Source organism: Symphalangus syndactylus, chromosome 14, assembly GCF_028878055.3.
Source record: "Symphalangus syndactylus isolate Jambi chromosome 14, NHGRI_mSymSyn1-v2.1_pri, whole genome shotgun sequence".
NCBI classification, from domain to species: Eukaryota; Metazoa; Chordata; class Mammalia; order Primates; family Hylobatidae; genus Symphalangus; species Symphalangus syndactylus.
In genome coordinates, this window is record NC_072436.2 from 70876805 (window position 1) to 70897887 (window position 21083).

Genomic DNA, 21083 nt, shown 5'->3' on the forward strand with positions numbered 1-21083 from the left:
AAAGTAATATTCCCATGTTCTCAGAGTCTTCCTTTATATTAACTTTGTTTTTTGGTTCTTTTTGTGATGAAGTCTTGCTCTCTTGCCCAGGCTGTAGTGCAGTGGCACACTTTCGGCTCACTACACCTGTCACCTCCCAGGTTCAAACGATTCTCATGCCTCAGCCTCCCGAGTAGCTGGGATTACTGGTGGCCGCCACCACGTGTGGCTAATTTTTGTATTTTTAGTAGAGACGGAGTTTCACCATGTTGGCAAGACTGGTCTTGAACTCTTGACCTCAAATGATCCGCCTGCCTTGGCCTCCCTAAGTGCTGGGATTACAAGCATGGGCCACCATGCCCAGTCCTCTTTATATTAATTTTTAAACACTTAATGGATTTTTTTTTGAGATGGATTCTGGCTCTGTCGCCCAGGCTGGAGTGCAGTGGCACGATCTCGGCTCACTGCAAGCTCCGCCTCCCAGGTTCACGCCATTCTTCTGCCTCAGCCTCCCACGTAGCTGGGACTATAGGCACCCGCCACCACACCCAGCTAATTTTTAGTATTTTTAGTAGAGACGGGGTTTCACCATGTTAGCCAGGATGGTCTCGATCTCCTGACCTTGTGATCCACCCGCCTCGGCCTCCCAAAGTGCTGGGATTACAGGCTTGAGCCACCGCGCCCGGCCACACTTAATGGATTAAATAAAGCCTGAATGATAGCCATGTCACTACCAGTAAATAACACCTGTCCAGCTTACGTAGTTACCAGGATAGCGCTGCCTGGTGACATTACTCGTGCTACAGTGAGGTGCTGGGTCAGCATCACCCAGTGATGGGGCCCTGGAGACAGAGCTCAGTGTCTTGCCTGGGATGCTGAGTAGGTGGATGGGAGGGCTAAGGCAGCAGGCCCCAGCCTCTTCCTTCACTGCACTGAACAGCCCACGAGACGTTTCAGCAGGGGAATGCGGAGCACAGTGGAATGAAAGGCTGAGTGAGGTTACCAGGCTCCGTTCCCCAGCCAGCCCTTAGTGCTTTACCCCTTGCACCTCAGTGCTCCTAAGAGGGAGGCAGCTCAATGCTGGACACACAGTAGTTGGCCTTCTGTATCTGATGTTCCACATCTGCAGATTCAACCATCTGTGGATGAAGAATACACACAGTTGTCCCCCTTATCTGTGGGTTTTGATGCATGGTTGGTTGCATGGAGGGAGACGTGAAACCTGCAGATAAGGAGAGCTGATTATATTGGACTCTGTGGTTGTGTTTTCATCAATATTGAAGATCATCAGGCATGCTGCCAATTTGTTCAGTGTGGTTCAGGAGACTCTTTCTTCTCTACCTTGGATACAGGGACCATGGGAAGAGGCCTGGATTGTGATTGTTGCAGAGAAGTCCTAGTTGCTGTTGTTTTTAGTCATTGACTTCCCAGATCTTACACTCGATGCCATCTAGATGCTTTCATTAGCACGTTAGATTTTATTGCTGTCTGCTACTATGTCCGTGGTGGGCAGATACAGTTGCCTGCTGCACCTGCAGCTTCCCCAAGTGCTCCTGTTCACCCTGGCTCTGTCGTTGCATCACATAGTCTCAGCCACTCTGAGCTCCATGTCACTGTGGGAACCAGCCACCACAGTCCTAGCAGTAGTCAGGGCCAAAGAGTTCTCTATTTTCCTATTTTCCAGAGAAAATACTAGTTGCTTCTCTGTGAGCAGGATTTCCATTTGGTGAGAAGGTGCCACTGTGAATAAAAGTTAGTAGGATGAGGGAAAGAGCGCCGGCCAGGCCTACCTCGGGCCTTGTGGAGCCAGCGCCACTCTGCCTATGGGTCTGCTGGTTCACATGCAGAACTGAGGAAAGTCCCCTTGCCCTCCCTACTGTCTGTGCAGTCTTTCTTTCCAGTGACAGAGGAAATAAACTGAAAGTGGTCCCTGTCCTTAAGCAGCTTATGTTCTAAAAATAACCATAGCAGAAGTGCTGTTCTATATTGAAGATCTCTCCTCTAATACATTATTTTAACACTTTAATCATTTTTCCCATTTTAAATTTTCATTTCTCTGAGAAAGATAAAGATCAGTATTGCAGTTCATGGTGTTGTAGATCTGGGAAGATCACCTAAGCCAGCCCTCTTCTTTACCAGTGAGGAAACCTCCGCACAGAAAGGCTGTGACCTGCACAGGTAGTTGAGTGATCAAACCAGAATGGAGACCACGGTTTTTCACTCCCGTTTTATTTTGTTGTATTATACCATGCTATTTATCCAAGCACTTAAGAAAGGAGAAGAAAGGGTTAAGGCTTAACACGCACATTCATGTTGAAAGAGTCATAGATGTCTCCTCTTTTGTTAGAATAGAGATTTTGATCTCATGAAGTATAATAGGATGAAGATTCTTGTCCCATTTTTAGAAACACAGGTTTGAAAACCTGCATTCATCTAATCCTTCAGATTTTGCAGTGGCAATACATTTTTTGACTGAAATGCCTAATGCCATACCTGTTTGGAATAATATTGAGATGAAGAGGTCAGTAGGAAGTAGCCTCTTAGAGCTTTTTGCTAAAGCTGTAAGCAGAGTTTGACAGTGACAACTTCAATTGCACTCTTAAGCTGAGAGGCTGGGAAATGGGGTCAGCAGCATTGCACTCTCAAAGAATGGTTTCCAGAGAATGGTTTCTCAAAGAATGGAAAGGTTTGGGATTGTAAGCAGTGGTAACCAATCTTGAGCTTCACCCTAAGGGACTTTGCCAAAAACAAAGTCCCTATGCAAATTCTCTGAAGCTTTCAGAAGGTGGTGTATGACTGTCTAGTTGGTTTTCTACCTTCTTAATCTCACATAATCTGTCCACACCTGCTTACCCCTTTCCATCCCTGTTGGTTTTTCTCTATACCCTACCCTAGTCATCTCATACCCAGACTGTTGTACCTGCCCTTTTGCCTTCCTTCTTTTCTTCTCCCTCAATTTTGCCAAGCTAATTTTCATAAAATGGCTGTCTTCATGTGCTGCTGACCTGAGAAAAATGCTGAATGGCGCCCCAGTGCCCTTCCTCAGTCTGCTGTCTGTGTGCTTCTCTCATCCTCTCCCTTTCTCCTTCCTCCCTCCTCGTCAATCTCAACTGTCCATCCCCCTTAATTGCACAATGCACATCAGCACGGTGGGTGAGGGTGTGGTCCTGGCAGTCCGGTGGCCTGAGCCTAAATCCTGCCCTATATCCTGTGACCTCAGACAAGTTAGGTAACTTCTCTGGCCTCTTTTTTCTAATCTATTAAGAGAGACAATAAGGCTTTGTAAGGATTATATGAAATACTCTAGGTAGAAGTGCGTGGAGCAGTGTCTGGCACTTAGTAAGTGCTGTTTAGTTGCTACTGTTATTATCACTCCAGTTTCTATGCTTTGTTCCTGTTATTAGTTTCACTTTTGTAAGTCCTTCACTTCCTCCATGGCTCCACATTATCTTGTCTCCCCTTTCCTGACAGCACTGGTTCATAATAGGTCCTTTCCCATGTTTTCAGCTTTCTTTGCAGTACCGGTGCCATGCACAGTACTATTCCAGCCACAGTGGCCTGCCTCTGTGTCTCAGACCCTTCAGGCACACTCCCATCTCAGGGCCTTTGTGCTACTGTTTTCTGCTTGGAATGCTCTTCCCCCGGATGGCACATGGCTGCTCCTTCTTCATCCAGGTCTCTGTTCCCCTCAGAGAGACCTTCCCTGACTATACTGTTTAAAATAGCATTCCTCTTCACCTTACATACATTCACCTGCTGCATTCTTGTCATAATATTTATCACTACGAGGCAAGTATAATTATTTTCTTCTTATCCCCAGTTGAACTGTAAGCTCTGTGAGAGGATAGACTTTGTTGTGTTCACAGCCTTATCCCTAGAACCTAGAAAAGTTCTTGGCATATAGTAGGAGTTGAAACATGTTTCTTTTGTTTTTTAGTTTTTAATTTTTGTGGGTACATAATGGGTGTATATAGGAGTTATATGAGACATTTTGATACTGGCATGCAATATGTAATAATCACATCAGGATGAGTAGGGTATCTACCACCTCAAGCATTTATCCTTTGTGTGAAACATGTTTCTTTGATAAATGTATGGTATAACAGCTTTTCTAGATGTACATTCCAGCATTAGAAGTGTAGAAACTGATTCAGAAAGGGAGTGCACACATACAATAGGAGAAGCATGGTTTTATATGAGCCCTGCCAGGTGCATGAGGCCGAGGAGGAAGATGGTTGCTGAATGATGCTGAATAAGTGATTTCATCGACAACATTTGAGGGTCTCTGGCATGTGTACAGCACTGGACAAGGTGTTATGGGAGATGCATAGGCATAACACAGTGCCCTTTTCTCTAAAGTTTTGTATTCTTACTTGGGAAGGCAAGCGTAAATACATAAGAAGTTAAATACCAACTCACAGTGAAAGAAACACTGCCAAATTGTAAATGATTATGAGTGATTATTACCTACCAAAGATTGGCAAAATTTATTTACAAAGGGCCAGATAATAAATATTTTAAGTCTGTCATAACTGCTCACTCTGCTGTCAGAGCTCAAAAGCATCCATAAACTTTAGGGTAAGTAAAAAGTGGGCATGGTTTGATTTGGCCTGAAGGCCTTTGGCAGCCTCTCCTATTGACAGTAAATTCTGTAGATTTCGTGAACTGGTTGTGAAAGGTTTTTCTGAGGAGTTACAACTGGAGTGGAGAGTGAACAGTTGAATAAAAGGAGCAATTGAATAAAAGGACAAATTAGTTTGTGTATGGAATGCCTAGGAGACATGGAACAAATCAGCCTGGCTAGTGTTTAGACACTTGGTTCCTTATTAACTAGATTTCTATTGTAGGGGCATTTCTGAACATAAAGCACCAAGAAAGTCCTGTCCTTAAGCTTGCACCCAATGCATTAGAGAAGTGTCGTCTCCCCTACTATAGTTGGAAGTAAGGATGGGGGCCTTGAGTAATTACTCTGCTTCTAACCTGCTTCCTGTAGCAGGAATATAATTGCCTATCCTTTCTAGAGTGAGGTTGTTTAGGTTCACTTCCCAGCTGTACCAACTATTAGCTGTGTGACATTTAGCAAGTGACTTAATCACTCTGAGCCTCATTTTCTCCATCTGTGAGAGAAGGATAATAATCATATTGGGATTATAAGGATGTAGTGGGATAATCCATGTAAAATGCTGAGTACAGTAGTACTGGCAGTAATAAAGCTCAGAAAATGATGGCTGTTATTTTTATAACCTCTAAATTAGATTGAAAACATTAGCGTTGTTTTGTTGGAATTATGTTAAATTCCTAAAGTGTGTATATGCTCAGGAAGCTTGACTGTGTCACTTTGTGTAAATAGATTAAACTGGTGAGCTTTATAAAAAAGACATAGATGATGGAAATATTTGCGTGCCTCAGCCTTATCTCAAAGGAATGAATCTCTCCTAATCTTTCATAACCCTATGCTTAAGAATTGTTCATCATAGAACATACCTGTGCGGGTTGATAGCTGTAGTTCAAACTACCTATGTGGCTGGAAATTCCAAGGTCAAAATTATAGATTAAAGTGATTCCAGGGTAGTAGTGCCCCCAGCTACACCAGTATATCCTCTCTGGAAGAACAATAGACTTTAAACCCAGATCTTACAAGCTTTTTACAGATTAAATTCCAAGGAACATAAGTTAACAAAAACAAAAAAACTCCTCACAACACCACCATAAGCAAGGTTTAGTAGGAGTAAGAAACAATAAACTGCAGAATCAGTTGGCATCAGAGACTTCAAATATTGGAATTGACAGATACAGACTATAAAATATATTTAATGTAATTCTTAGAAGAATTAAAAGAAAGTATAGAAACAAGTATAGAAATTAGAGACTATTATAATTGACCAGTTGTTTTTAAAAGAATCAGTAGTAGTACAGTAGTACGGCCTGGATATTTGGTGGCTCCTATCTTGCACCTGACACACCAGGTTTGCACACACATACACAGTGTTTTTTGGTTTATTCCATTCAACATACATTTTTTATACCAAGCATTGTGTTAGGCACTAGGTAGAGAAGACCAAGAATATGATTACAAGAAGATGCTTATCTTTAAGAGTAGACTATTTTATAGTCTACTCTTGCCTTTGTTTTCCAAAGGCGGTCAGTCTTTGGAAGGCTGAAGACAAAAGACAATGGAGACTACAGTCTTAATGGCCTAACAAGATTTTTTGGCTGCCATTTTACTGCCCACACATAGCCAGGTCTGTCCTCCAGCATACTAGTCAGCTCAGTTCACCTAGACCCAAAATCAGTACACCTTGAGTACATAGTGCCCACTGTTTTGGAGTTTTCATTTCATTGGTGGAGTCCTTTGATACCAGGGATTTCTCTAGATTTGGGGCTTTATAAGCTCCCTGCTGCCTAGAACTCCTAACTCACTGCCCAAAGAATTCATTTATTTAAAAAATTAGGGCAATACATTAACAGGAAAAGTGCCCATTTATCCCCAGGCATTGTGTCACATGGAGAAGTAACTGAAATATAAACAATATTAATTCTGAATATCCTAACCTAGTGTAGTAAAGACATTTATATAAGTACTTACAAGGTCCAAGTGAAGTAATTCACATCATGAGAGAATGAAATACTGAAGGACAATAGGGAAAGAGTGACATTTTATCTGATTGGGAGCCTGAAAGTTTCAAAAAGGACATGGCATTTGAACTGGGGTTTGAAATGAGATTTTGATAGTTGGCTAAGGAGGTGGGGATTGTGGAGGGCATCCTGGCCTAAAAGAAGAGCAAGAGCAAAGGCACAGGTCAGAGGCTTGAAAATATGAGGACGGTTTCTGCAGAGGTGAGAAATGTGGCTGAAATTTACAAAAATGGCACTCTTGCATCCCCCACCATGGAGTTTCCTCTTTTTGCCCTCTCCACCCACTTTTCCCTGTTACACTACATCTCCTGTGTTCCACTTGGGATGACCCCTGTTGAGATACTTGGAGAGGAATAACTTTCCTGTGCTCATTAATGAGACTGCCAGAAATAAAATGTTTATTTATGTGACTGTGAAACCAAATTTTCACGTGCATTACTAAATGATATCTTGGAATGGGTGGTTGGGGAATGTTTTTCAGGTTGAAAACATCCTCTTGCATGACCGAGGCCACTATGTCCTGTGTGACTTTGGAAGTGCCACCAACAAATTCCAGAATCCACAAACTGAGGGAGTCAATGCAGTAGAAGATGAGATTAAGAAGTAAGCTTTTTCTCCTTTCTTGGAGTTTTGTCCACAATCAGATGAGCAACTTTACTTTCAGCCTATGGATGAGAAGGTCAGGGTGGGGAGAGAATGGTGATAGTCAGTTGTCCTTCATCTCAGAACATCACGTTCACAGTTGGCTTGGTGAAGAAGAAGAAAGGAGTTTACAAGCATACATCAGAGTAAAAGGAAGGACTCTTAGAGCACTTTATCAGTGGTCTTGTGGTCATTGTACATAGATGTTTTGATTTATGATGTCACAGAGTCTATAAAAAGCTGACAGGTGCACACACCATAAAAGTACTAGGATGTTTTTAAGTATGATCACAACAACCATGACATTATCAGTCAAACAGATGTGCTTTCTACTGAACCCTAAATTGCTCCTTCCTTCCTGCTCATAAGGCAATCTAAGTGGAAATAATGGTGAGTAGGTTATTAAAGTCTCTGCAGATACTGAATCACAGACTTTCACGAGAAAAAGCTTCTTTAGATTTGTGACTCCAATAAGAGCCTGACCCATTTTCTCCTCATGTCCACAATGTTGGATTTTTTACAGGCAACAGCACTCACTATTACCACTAATAAGTCAACAGTCTAGCCTGCACACCTACATCCTGATCTTCTCTGTCGTTTCATGCATCACCCCAGACAACCATGTCTGGGTCAAGAAGACTCTGATCGACCCAAGGCCCTGAGGGATGCCTAGACCTGTCCCATCTGGGATCTGGAGACTAAAGCAGCATAAATCACATGCTTGGTAACACCAAGACACTCACTTTGAGGACGTGCTTATACTACTTTTTACTGGAGCAAGAGATAAAACTATTATTTCAGCCGGATTCCAGGAGCAAAGATGAAGGGCTCTTGATTCCACCCACTCCTCACCCCAGCCAGGGCCCACTTTCTGCTCTTCTCCAGAGTACCACAGTCAGTATTACATCTCTGTGCTGAGCCACATGTAAAGGCCGTTTTTAAAGCAACGAATTGACAAAATATAGTATCAGAATAAGAATTTATAAGAGAAGATTTTGTCATTTGAGGACCCAAGAAAAGTTGCTTTTAGAATTTATTTAATGCATTAGTGTCTGAGTCCCCACATGTTCTTAGACTAGAAGGGCTGCTGCCAGAGGGCCTTGGTGTGATGATATGATTGTACCAAGGACAGCTTTTCATTTTATCTGTACTAATATTTCATACTCTCTTCTGCAGATTGCTCCCAGGGATTCTGTTAATGTAAAAGGAAAAAAAAGTATTTCTGCTGCTCCTGGTTTTTAATTATAGTATTGACATATTTGATAAAAAATGAATCTCTTGATTGTAGATACACAACGCTGTCCTATCGAGCACCAGAAATGGTCAACCTGTACAGTGGCAAAATCATCACTACGAAGGCAGACATTTGGGTAGGTGTCAAGTAACCTATCCATACCCCAGATAGCAGCAGTCTTGACTGTAAATTCCTAAGGTTAATGCACACAGCACTATAGCATGGTGGCTACTGTGCCATATCATTGTCTACTTACCCCTCAAGGTTGTTCTTGATGTGAGAATACCAGCCACTGCTTCTTGAAGCATGATTAAGGAAATTACTTCCAAGCTCTGTGAAAATTATTTAGATTTTTTTTCATGTATATGTTACTGGTTCTTAAGAGCAAAACAGGTAAATAACTTATTCTTTACTGGAGCACGATTTGGTAATAATGGTAGAAATAATGTGACTCAGCTGCTAACAGTGGTGTTGGGTTCTAAAACTCATGTTTCTAATACATTAATTGTCTATAGTTTTTGCATCTGCTAGTAAATGTGGATGGTGCCAGTTTCTCATTAGATCCATTTAGAGTCATGATAAATAAACCACTAGTAGCAATCTGCTATCTTTATTTTTTTAGGCTCTTGGATGTTTGTTGTATAAATTATGCTACTTCACTTTGCCATTTGGGGAGAGTCAGGTGGCAATTTGTGATGGAAACTTCACAATTCCTGATAATTCTCGATATTCTCAAGACATGCACTGCCTAATTAGTAAGTATTTTAAGTTTCTAGTTTCATATTTTTATTTCTAATCACAAAGAATGAATTGGGGGATAAAGGGATTAGATTCCAGGAGTAATGAGTTAGATGCAAAGGTAAAGAAATTAGTTGATAATGATTGGGAACTCAAAGACAATGTAACAGTGTCTAGTTAGAGTGATGGGTCTTTTTGCTAGAAATCTGAAGTTCTGTTTCACACCTGAGCCCAGCCACTCAAGCAGAAATCCTAACTGCCTGGAACGGTATAGTGCTTCTATATTCTGTTGCAGTCTCTATGAAAGCTCCGGTACCAAAGGAGTCCAGCTGACTCATATCAAGTGATAAGAAATTCATCTTTGCAAAACTGGAAGCAACTCAAATGAAAATGATTGCAGTGCATTCACTGGAGTGAATACATAATTAAGACTATATAACTCCATGGAACCAGGTTTTTCCTCTCATTTAGGTTAATCACTGGATTTTGATAACATGCATCTAAACTCAATGCTTTCTTAAAAATAGTCTTAAGATTCCCCACTATTTGGTATCATCATAGCAAGCATATGTACTAACATTCATTAACCAGATGGTAGAATAAGTAATCTTAAAAAAAAAAAAAGAAGAAGAATCTTTGCACAAAACCCCTATGCTAAAATGCTAAAGGAGCAGAGATTTTTTATCATCCTTCCACATTGGTCAAGACTCTTAACATCTAAGTTTTAACTGTTGTGGATTGATTACAAATCCTGAGTAACCCAGTTTGGGTCCTGCGTGGGGATACACTGGAAAAAATAGAAGCAGCAAATGTGGGTGGAGCATCTGACATTTGTTGAGGGCCTACTTATACCTCATTTAATTCTTAAAATCCTTTATATATTAAGTGTAATTATTCCCATTACGCAAATGAGGAAACTGAAACTGAGAAAATGTGGGTAACTCATCCTCTTCACATAGATACAGCTTTTAAGTTGCTCCCCATTCCATTGTGCCAGTTTTGTCAATCAGCCTCTTCCATGTATTAACAAAAAAAGGAGGAATATTTAAAGGACTGGATTATGACATTTAATAATTGTTGGATTGTTTTAAGAGATAAAGCATTATATCCATGTTAGAACTCCAGGTATGTAAGTGAGATTGGTAGGAAATATGGGAAAATGGCCAACTTTGATATTAGACTAGTATTATTTTTTGATACTTTTAAAAACATTTATGCAGTAAATTCATATTGGGAAAAACAACTTTATGAATGTCTATACCATGGACATCTTTCCCAAACTGCTTGCAAACCATTTGGCAACTCCACTATCACCCTAAACGCACAGATCTAAAATTAAGTTTATCATCATTAGCCCTCCTTCCTTCTTTTTACCCTCAATACCCAGTTCCCCTGTCCTCTTTTCAGTTTCTCTCAGTGGTATCACCATTGAAGCCTAGAAGAATGAAATTTAAGATTTCTTTGGATCCAGCTAGCAAGAGAGAGGAAAGGTTCAATCATTTACTCGGCCATATTCCTTTTTTGGAGTTTCTACTGTTTTCATTACATTCTTTATACATACATCACTGTCACCATAGTATATACAGACTTTTGTCAGCTCATGCCTCTACTGTTGGACTGGTCACCAGATTTTCTCCTCTCTTTCAATCCATCCAGCACACCCTCACCAAAAGATTCCTCTTGTAAAACACCACCTCTCATGTCCCTGATTACGAAATTCTAGCGGCTTGCCAGTGGTCTCACAGTAGGGCTCAGCTTCTTAGCATGGCATTTAAGATTCTGATTCTGGTTGCATTCCACCCACTCAGCCTTTTCTGTACCCTGTCCTTCTGGCTCCTCTGTTTACTTGCAGCAAGGCATTCTCTTGTCTTTCTCCAAGTCCTTCTTTGCTCAGACTGTTCTATCAACTAGAATGTCTTTTTCTCTGCTTCCCCGCTGACTAAATTCTGTCCTGCCTTCAAGGTTCACCTCAACCTCTGCCTCTTCTGGAAGGTAGTCACAAGGCTGCAGCCTCACTGATCTTTTTGGAACTTAGTGTCCAGAGCATTCACTTTATTATTTAAGCAGTCAGCTGCCTTGCGTTGTTGTTTGCATATATATGTGTATGTTTGTGGTCTTCTCAAATATTTTTTTTTTCCCACTGAGGATTTTTCCGGCCTCAGGGAGGCAGAAGCTTAAAGGACCTGGAAATAGACAAGTGATCTATAGGTCACAGGAAAAGTAGATATGCATATGTTACTTTGTAATTTCTTTTAATCTGGAAACCAGCTAATATTTCCAACAAAAGAATAATAAGTAAATCATGAAGTTTGGGTTTTGGTTATAATTATTAAGAATAATCATTCGTTTAGTAAGATAAGATGAACCAAGGAAGCCCGTGGTAAGACGGTGTAACCTCCTAGGTATCCAAGTATGAAGGTGGTAACTTTCATATTGAGAGCTTGAGTCCCTTTGGTGCAAAGCATAGAATATGAACTTTAAGTATCTTTGTTACAATCCACATATTTTATTTTCTTATGGATATTAAATATTTAAGGAACATTAGAGCTTCTCTTTCTAAGGGAGAGAAAATGGGCTAATTATACTGTCTGACTTCTATGAAAAATAAAAGTTTAAAAACAAAACATTGGGAGTAGAGAGAGGAATGATGCTTCCTAGCTAGTGTAATAACTGTTGGAATATTATTAAATAAATTCACGTATCTTTGCCTTAGGGTATATGTTGGAACCAGACCCTGACAAAAGGCCAGATATTTACCAGGTGTCCTACTTCTCATTTAAGCTATTCAAGAAAGAGTGCCCAATTCCAAATGTACAGGTACGTAAATGGTGCTATTTAAAGGGAGTAAAAATTATCAAATTGCCATTTTGAGTTCCTGGGGTGTTAATCAGCTGTTTAAATGAATTTAGATGTCCCTTGCTTTATCTACTAGGGGGTATTCAAGCAAAGCTAACTGTGAAGCAGTTGCCATAAAGGGAATCCAGTTTTCCCATGGAATTTAATTATAAAACTGAAGCAATTGTACTGAACAAAAAAAATGCCCTGGGGTGGAGTTGGACGCTTTGGATGAAGATTGACCAACTTCATGTCTGTCAACTCTTCTAGTTCTCTGAGAGCCACATGCCTGTTGTAGTCACCTGGAGGTGATTAGGCAGGCTACTTTCCCGAGGCAATGCCTTGGACATGCCCCCATGCCTGTTAGAACCTACACCCCTTGTCCCTGTTCTCCTTCCTTGCAGCAGAGCTTTCTTGATTTTGTTTCTACTATTGGCCATTTATAACTCACACTCCTCTTTCTGTGTCCTTCCAGCACATCAAGCCATAAGAATGTTTTCTACATTTAGTAATCCTAAACTCTGCACTCACAGTTTTCAGAGCAAAATGCTTGCAAATGTCCTTTTTACAGATTTCAAATGTTGCTAGTACGGCTGGGCGTGGTGGCTCATGTCTGTAATCCCAGCACTTTGGGAGGCCAAGGAGGATGGATCACCTGAGGTCAGGAGTTCAAGACCAGCCTGGCCAGCATGGCAAAACCCCATCTCTACTAAAAATCCTTGCATAGTTTTCATGTCATATTGTGATCTATTTTTCTTAAATATTTTAGTAATGGATGCTATAATAAGTAGATTCTGACCTGAAATTTTCTTGCTAGTTCCTCCAATAATGAACTTTTGATTTCACTGCTGGGGCTTAAGGGTGCTACTCCTCTTTCACTCTCACATTTGGAATCAGATGTGGGGTTCATCCAGGTGGAGCTCAGAATATTGGCTTTATTACTAATAAGCTTGAGTCAGAAGATGCAGCTTCACCGTTCAGGCTCCCTAGCATTAGACCCACATGACTGAGATGTAAACACCTGATTCCGGGGGGACCGGCTCTTCTATAAAAGAAGGAGGGCAACAGCAAACCGGACCAGCTCAGTTTTTCCACAGTCTTATCAGTCACAGAAGTCAACTCTTCTCCTCTGGGAGAGGAATGCTTGAAGAAGAGGAAGTGCTAGAAGTTTTCTAGCAGAAAATCTCCCCTGACCTGGAAACATGAAGAAAGCGAGAGGACCCTCCTGAAAGGCCAGTTTTATGACTAGTATTGTGTGTTGGTTTTCCAGATTAAAACGAGGGATACTGTGCAGTAACCAAACATGGCTGTCTTCTTTTGTAGTCCCACTTTACCATTCATAAAGTTAAATAATGTGAAATCTAAGTGGAAGCATTCAGATTAGTAGCTAGTTTTTTAAAAGTACACCTCACAGTTCTCATGTCATTTGGTACTCAGTAATGGTAAGCACTTGTTTCAGGGTTAGGGACAGCTAGCTGGTGCTCCCTCATGAGGCATTATTAGATGGATAGTGCAGATTTCAAGCCAGAGGAACTCTCCTTGGCTTGTGGACTGAGTAGTGCCTCACATGTTGGGAAGGGGTACTGGCTCAGCAGCCATACACAGAGGTGGCTGTGGTTTTCTCTGAGCATTCTAACTAGCAGACTCAAGTGCACCCTGGTTTGACACAATGATAAGCTCGAACGAAGATCTGTCTGAGATCCAGAATAATACCAGCTACAGACATTTCCTTCCCATTCCTTTCATAGCATCACTTCTAAGCTGTGCTATAGGAGGAGAAGGGTACTGAGATCAAGCCCCGGTGACTCACCATGGTACAGAAGGTAGAGAATAATCCGGGAATGTGTGCTGCACACAAGCTACTCTCTCCTCTTCTCAGATACATTGCTTCCCTGACTGTGGCTGAGTCTGATATGCATTTGGTTAACTTTCCTTCCCTTTACCAGACAGAGCTCAGGGCCTGGAAGCTGCTCCAGAAGATCCCAAAATGTGTTTCCATCAGCTCTCAGTCCCAATCAGGCTGCTTATTCTTTAACAAAGAAATCTGTGATGTCCTTTTGTTTTGTTCTGTTTTGTTTGCAATTCTATAGAACTCTCCCATTCCTGCAAAGCTTCCTGAACCAGTGAAAGCCAGTGAGGCAGCTGCAAAAAAGACCCAGCCAAAGGCCAGGTAAGAAATGCCTTCATGGACACATGTCCTCCTTGGATTGCCACAGCAGCAGGGAAGGATGCCTGTGTTTCTTGATTCTTATGTATGCTGTCGTGACCAGGGGCTGCACAGATCAGGAAAGCAAGCTCTGTCTTGCCTAGGCGGAAACTGTTCTTTGGGAATGCAAAAAGGAATATCATGAAATATTGTGATCTACATTTGAAAGAGAATCAAGAACTCTGAAGCTGTTTTCTTTGCAAGGGAATAGGCTCAGGGGCATTCAGAGATGAGGCAACAGCAGACTTTAAATATTGCTAGTACGGCCAGGCGTGGTGGCTCAGGTCTATAATCCCAGCACTTTGGGGGGCCAAGGAGGGTGGATCACCTGAGGTCAGAAGTTCAAGACCAGCCTGGCCAACATGACAAAATCCCATCTCTACTAAAAATACAAAAATTAGCTGGGTATGGTGGCACATGCCTGTAGTCCCAGCTGCTTAGGAGGCTGAGGCAGGAGAATCACTTGAACCTGGAAGGTGGAGGTTGCAGTGAGCTGAGATCACGCCACTGCACTGTAGCCTGGGCGACAGAGCAAGACTCCATCTCAAAACAAAACAAAACAAAAAAGAATGTTGCTAGTACAAGAGTATCCTAAACATTAGGCAGGCATGGTAGCACGTGCCTGTGGTACCAACTGCTCTGGAGGCCGAGGCAGGAGAAGTACTTGAGGTCAGGAGTTTGGGATCAGCCTGGGCAATACAGCGAGACCCTATCTCTTTTAAAAAAATGTAAAAAATATCCTAAACATGTGTCCTGACTTTTGGTGAGCTGCATTCACCACCCTAACACTCAACCTCCCTTTCCTTCTTACTTTCTATGGCTCCAACCACATTAGGAAAATGCGGGTCAAAGCACCAGGTCAGTGAACAGCAGAAGACTCTCTGGGTCTTAGCTAATCACAGTCTATTCAACCTAGGTTCTTCCAAAAAGCAGATGCCAAAAGAGGATTAAACAAAGATGTTATTTGGGGAAATGCCCATGTGAGAGAAAACAGGGAGGGAGCCAGGAAAGGCTGGGAGCGCCATCAGAAGGCAATGCAAGTCTGACCCAGACAGAGGGAGAAGAAGCATGGGTGGAAGTGACCTAGACTGTCACACAACTTAAGTAAGACTCACCAAAGGTGTTGGGGTCCTTGTGCCAGTCAGCCAGCAGATAATCCCTCATCTCCTAGGAATTCCTGTGGGTTGGAGGTTAGGGCTGGCAGCAACCTGTGGGAAGCATGGCACCAGGGCAAACACCACAGCAGTGCTGCATTTAGTGCTGCATTTTGGGAATGCAGCAGCTGAGCATTGGGGTTTTATGCTCCCTGTAGATGAAGGTCTACAAAGCACTTTCACATGGCTGCCACACTTTCCAAATGGCAGATTCTAGAGGTAGCGCAGGAGATATTTATACCCCTCTTTTTTCTGCCACCATCGCGAGTAAGTGCTAGCAGCAAACTGCGTCAACAAAGTACCCTGGATGGGAATATGTGAATTTTAATAGAACAGTCAAATAACATCTGTATCTTAAAAAGTTCTTTAATATTTATTAAATGCCTGCTGTGTACATGAAGTTATTTTAGATGTGCCTCTAAAGTAGTGAGACTTTGATTTTTAATAAACGTAGCAAACTTGCTTAACAAACAACACTTGTTACTTTGTAGTCTGTCCATTTCTTTCACTAATTCTGCCATGCTCATCTATTTGGAAGTTGTTTTGGGGCTGATTTAAGTAGCTTAGTCTTTTGTGCTCATGGCTGTCTTATACTAGGCTCAAACATGATATGTGCAGAGGCTAAGCAATGATCCCTTTCCCCACTCCACTCCACAAAACATACTCATTGAAGTCCATACAAACTAATATTTTGGACATTCTACAATTAATAAAACAGATTCACAGTTATTGATACATTTGATGTTCACATCTGCCTTATGATGTAGGCATATGTGTTTTTCCCTTTTACACATAAAGGACCCAAAGCTGAAAGAGGGTAAGTGACATACCCATTATCACACAGTTACTTAGTGAGGAGCTAGAACTCAAATATAGTTTTCTTCGGCTCCAGATCCCCTTGCTCTAATATGTTCCCCTCAAGAGGCGATCAACATGGAGGTTCTGCTGTTTGGGTTTCTACAGAAGCCTGCTCACCTCCCTCACCCTTGGCTTTTTCTTTTTTTCCTCTTTTTTTTTGAGATGGAGTCTTGCTCTGTCACCCAGGGTGGAGTGCAGTGGCGTGATCTCGGCTCATTGCAACCTCTGTGTCCCGGGTTCAAGTGATTCTTCAGCCTCAGCCTCCCGAGTAGCTGGGACTACAGGCACGTGCTACCACACCTGGCTAATTTTTGTATTTTTAGTAGAGACGGCATTTTGCCATGTTGACCAGGCTGGTCTCAAACTCCTGACCTCAAGTGATCCACCCGCCTCAGCCTCCCAGAGTGCTGGGATTAAAGGCGTGAGCCACCACACCCGGCCAGCTTTTTCTTTCTTACACCTTTCTTCTTTTCTCCAGCATGTGTCCCATTTTTCTTCCCACATCCCTTGCCCGAGTTATAGCCCCCCAAATGTGATAGCCTTTATCTCACCACTTCCCCAACCAGCACAAGAGCATCCCTCTAACAGGTTGCCAGTGCAAAGTTTCTGGGCCCAGATGGACCTTGGAGGTATGTCATGGGAAGGACATGAGGCCAGCTGCTTTGCTTCCTGTTTTACATTCATGGAGGCAGTTTTGGAAATATTTTGACAAAACATGCTTTGGAAATATTCTTGAAACTTATTAATTTTGGCCTAACCTCAGTTATACTCTGTAAAGTGGAGTTTCAAAGGACGGCCAACTCTGATCTGAGTTAAGTAGTAGCTAGCTGCCTGGACTGCTGTAAATGAGTGGAAGTTAGCACCTGGGCTTCTGCACCCCTCACAGGGAGCAAGCAGTCTGCCCTATATTAGTTTGAAAGTGTCGATCTGGCTGTGAATTACAGAAAGTCCAAAATGACAGCTGTGTATAGAAGATAGATGTTTATTTTTTTTCTCTCAAGTAAACAAAGTCTGGAGGTAAGTAGTCCAAGGCCAGCATGGCAGTTCTGCTCCATGAGGCCCTCAGGGATCTAGACTTCTTCAAGCTAACCACGTCACCATTCCTACAGTGTAGCTATGACTGCATGGATCAATATGGCAACATCTCTGCTCCTAGCAGCAGGATCAAGGAATAGTCAAAGAAGAAGACAGAGGACTTGAACCAGTTATTTTTTATGGTTTCTGGAAACTGCCGCATGATAATCTTCTTACATCTCATGTAATGCTAGGACTTAGAAACAGGTTCACACCTATTTTCAAAAGAGACTGGACAATGTGATTTTTACTCTGGGTGACCCTGTGCCCAGCTAAAACTTTCGTTACTGTGGAAAAAAGATAGTATGTATATTGGAAGAAATGGAGTTTCTGTGACGCTTCCCATTTGTAAACCCTTTGACTTGAATTATTTACTTTTTCCTTCCAGTTCCCATGTTGGATTCACTCATCTGCATGCTTTTCATTTTAGAGAGACCACTTTGACAGCTAGTTGCAGCCAAGTTTGAATTCTCTTTGCATCTGAAAACCATGTGCCTCAAACCCCTCTTTGCATTATTACCCAAAGGTTATCTTGGGAAGTCCTAGGAGGTACTAGTTAAAGGGCCACAAGAGGAAATAAGCTTGAGAATGCAAAGAGAATGCATTCTAGATAGCATTCTTTTTGAGATTCTCCTTGCATATTCACACATGAAAAGTTCTGCTAGAAGGAGAGCCACTCAGTATATTTTTATCAGTGTGTTAAAAATCTATTTGCCCACCAAGCCTGTTTTCAGAAGGTCTAGTAACAATGGCATCCTGTGGGAGATCCTTTGGGAAGCGTCAATTAAACAGACCTGGAAGATTTGGGTCAGTGTGGAAGCAGAAGCATTGTGTCCTCTGCCCACCCCCTTCCATTTTCCCATACTTTAATATGAAACTTTCTCTTTTCCCTTTCTAGACTGACAGATCCCATTCCCACCACAGAGACTTCAATTGCACCCCGCCAGAGGCCTAAAGCTGGGCAGACTCAGCCAAACCCAGGAATCCTTCCCATCCAGCCAGCCCTGACACCCCGGAAGAGGGCCACTGTTCAGCCGCCACCTCAGGCTGCAGGTTTGTATCTAGATTGGTTTGAAACTCAATATACCTCTTTTGTTATTCTGGACAACAGGAAACGGAAAGCCTGGTTTGCTTTAGGATTGGAATCCAGAGGCACATAGAGATAACAGTGTTCCTCGAGGAACGGGAGGAAGCTGCCATTGAAATTGTATGGCAGTGGCCGGGCGTGGTGGCTCACGCCTGTAATTCCAACACTTTGGGAGTCCAAGGCGGGTGAATCATCTGAGGTCAGGAATTCGATTTCAAGAACAGCCTAGCCAACATGATGAAACCCCATTTTTCAAAAAAAAAAAAAAAAACCCAAAAAAAAAAAACCAAAAAATTAGCCAGGCATTGTGGTGTGCGCCTGTAATCCCAGCTACTGGGGAGGCTAAGGCAGGAGAATCGCTTGAACCTGGGAGGCAGAGGTTGCAGTGAGCCAAGACCGGGCCATTGCACTCCAGCCTGGGTGACAAGAGTGAAACGCCGTTTCAAAAAAAAAAAAAAAAGAAAAGAAATTGTATGGCAAATGGCTGGCAAAAGGAGAGGCCTCCTTGAATTCTGAGATGGATCTCCAAAACCACTAAAGCCTGTTGTCGCTTTTTCTAGACTTGTCCCTGATTTTTGCAGTTTGGAACCTTATCCTCCCTCTTTATTTCATATATTTCCCTTTGCCTTTAAAAAAATAAGACTCTTCCAAAGTGTTGAGTTCAGTCCAGGGCAGCTTCCCTGTTCTGTTAATTAAACTTTGGGACATTGAAATGGGCTAGGGGAGATGATTGGGTAGAAAACATTATTTTATTCATTTGCCTCCCAGCCTACAAAAATGCCTGCTTGGGTCTAATACATCAACAGTTAAAGATGCCTGGAAGAGACAGGACTGAAGTGGCTGAAGAGCTTGGACTAGCAGACAAGTTACTTTCAATTTTAGGAAGTTTGGGGTCTGATGGGCTGAGATACAAAGAAACTGAATTATTTTCATACATGCCTGAAAAAAAAAAAATAGAAACAAGACTCCTCTCTTTTGACATTCACAGAAGAATATTGTTTCTTTAATGCTTTGTCTCTTGAAGCATCTAATGCCCCTTCATGTTTTGGCATTCTGTTTCTAATGAAATGAGCTTTGTTTCTTAAAAAGGATTGATCCAAAATATCGAGTAACTGAACCCTACCAGGAAGCTGCTTTTGGTGAATTTGGTGGCCATCTACTTATACAGACTGGGATAAGCTACATGTAAAACACCAGGGAATGATTTTGTCATGCTGCATGCCAAGAGGGGCAAAGCTTGTGCATACATACCAAAGGCCAGTTGAATATGTAGACACTTGGGATGCCAACTAAAGTTGTGATTGACTAAATGGGATGATTAATAAGGGAAGACTTTCTTAAGGAGGCAATATTGAACCTTGTTTTGAAAAATTTGAAGCACATAATTTAGCAAGAAGATAGAAAGACATTCCAGGTGGGACAGAGCATGTGGAAAGACAGTGAGGAGCACATGAATCTTGGGATACTCTGCACACTTGTCACCCCCTATTAATTGTTTTGGCAAGACAGAAAGCCATTTTTGTGTGGAAGCATTTGGAACCCTTACATGGACTTTATTCTCATTGCAGGATCCAGCAATCAGCCTGGCATTTTAGCCAGTGTTCCCCAACCAAAACCCCAAGCCCCACCCAGCCAGCCTCTGCCACAAACTCAGGCCAAGCAGCCACAGGCTCCTCCCACTCCACAGCAGACGCCTTCCACTCAGGCCCAGGCCACACCCCAGCACCAGCAGCAACTCTTCCTCAAGCAGCAGCAACAGCAGCAGCAACAGCCACCGCCACCACAGCAGCAGCCGGCAGGCACGTTTTACCAGCAGCAGCAGCAGCAGGCCCAGACTCAGCAGGTAAGGTGGTCAGAGTGTGGCCCTTGCTTGCATATCTGAGTCATGACTGTGAAAAGGCCCACTAGGTAAAGGTATCTTCCCAGAGAGCCATTAAACATTACATCACTGTTTCTCATAGACGTAGATACTAAAGCATTGAGAAGCAGATCCATCACGCACACTCCTTTCACCTTTTTACTCAGGCCATGAGGAATCTGTCATCTGATTGAGGAACATCAGTACAAGAGCTATTTTTTGGCTGGGTGCAGTGGCTCGCGCCTGTAATCCCAGCACTTTGGGAGGCTGAGGCAGGTGGATCACGAGGTCAAGAGATTGAGACCATCCTGGCCAACATGATGAAACCCCGTCTCTACTAAAAACACAAAAATTAGCTGGACATGGTGGCACAAGCCTGTAGTCCCAGCTACTTGGGAAGCTGAGGCAGAAGAATCGCTTGAACCCAGGAGGCAGAGGTTCGGTGGGCCGAGATCACGCCATTGCCCTCCAGCCTGGGCAACAAGAGCGAGACTCTGTCTCAAAAAAAAAAAAAAAAAAAAAACTATTTTTTTTAAGGATTGCTTTTTTTCCTTCTCTTTTCTAATATAACTGTAACACCATTATCATAAGAGAGGAAAAATAACAAGTTTCTTATTATCAAATATCCATTAGTGTTTAACTGTTTCTGATATCTCATAATTAAGTTGGCTTGTTTGAATTAGTATCCAATACTAACAGATTGTATTTAGTTGGTCTATATTGTTTTCCATTATCTTTTCATATATTTTTTCACATTTTTTACTATGAATGTATTCATTTTA

General features: G+C 42.2%; 1 protein-coding gene and 1 non-coding gene across 13 annotated transcripts in view; both read left to right on the forward strand.

Moving 5' to 3' along the window:
• AAK1 (AP2 associated kinase 1) overlaps positions 1-21083 on the forward strand; it is a 193431-nt gene that overhangs the window by 112389 nt on the left and 59959 nt on the right. For all 12 annotated transcript variants that reach the window (XM_055243318.2, XM_055243321.2, XM_055243320.2 and 9 more), the window contains exons 6-12: positions 7097-7218; positions 8546-8627; positions 9114-9246; positions 11943-12046; positions 14155-14234; positions 18255-18409; positions 20012-20286. In XM_055243318.2, the coding sequence (XP_055099293.1) occupies positions 7097-7218; positions 8546-8627; positions 9114-9246; positions 11943-12046; positions 14155-14234; positions 18255-18409; positions 20012-20286 (951 nt within the window). The remainder of the gene's footprint in view (positions 1-7096; positions 7219-8545; positions 8628-9113; positions 9247-11942; positions 12047-14154; positions 14235-18254; positions 18410-20011; positions 20287-21083) is intronic.
• LOC129463324 (small nucleolar RNA SNORA36 family) lies at positions 19089-19220 on the forward strand. The gene has a single exon (XR_008651116.1). It is a non-coding gene; the product is annotated as a small nucleolar RNA SNORA36 family (small nucleolar RNA).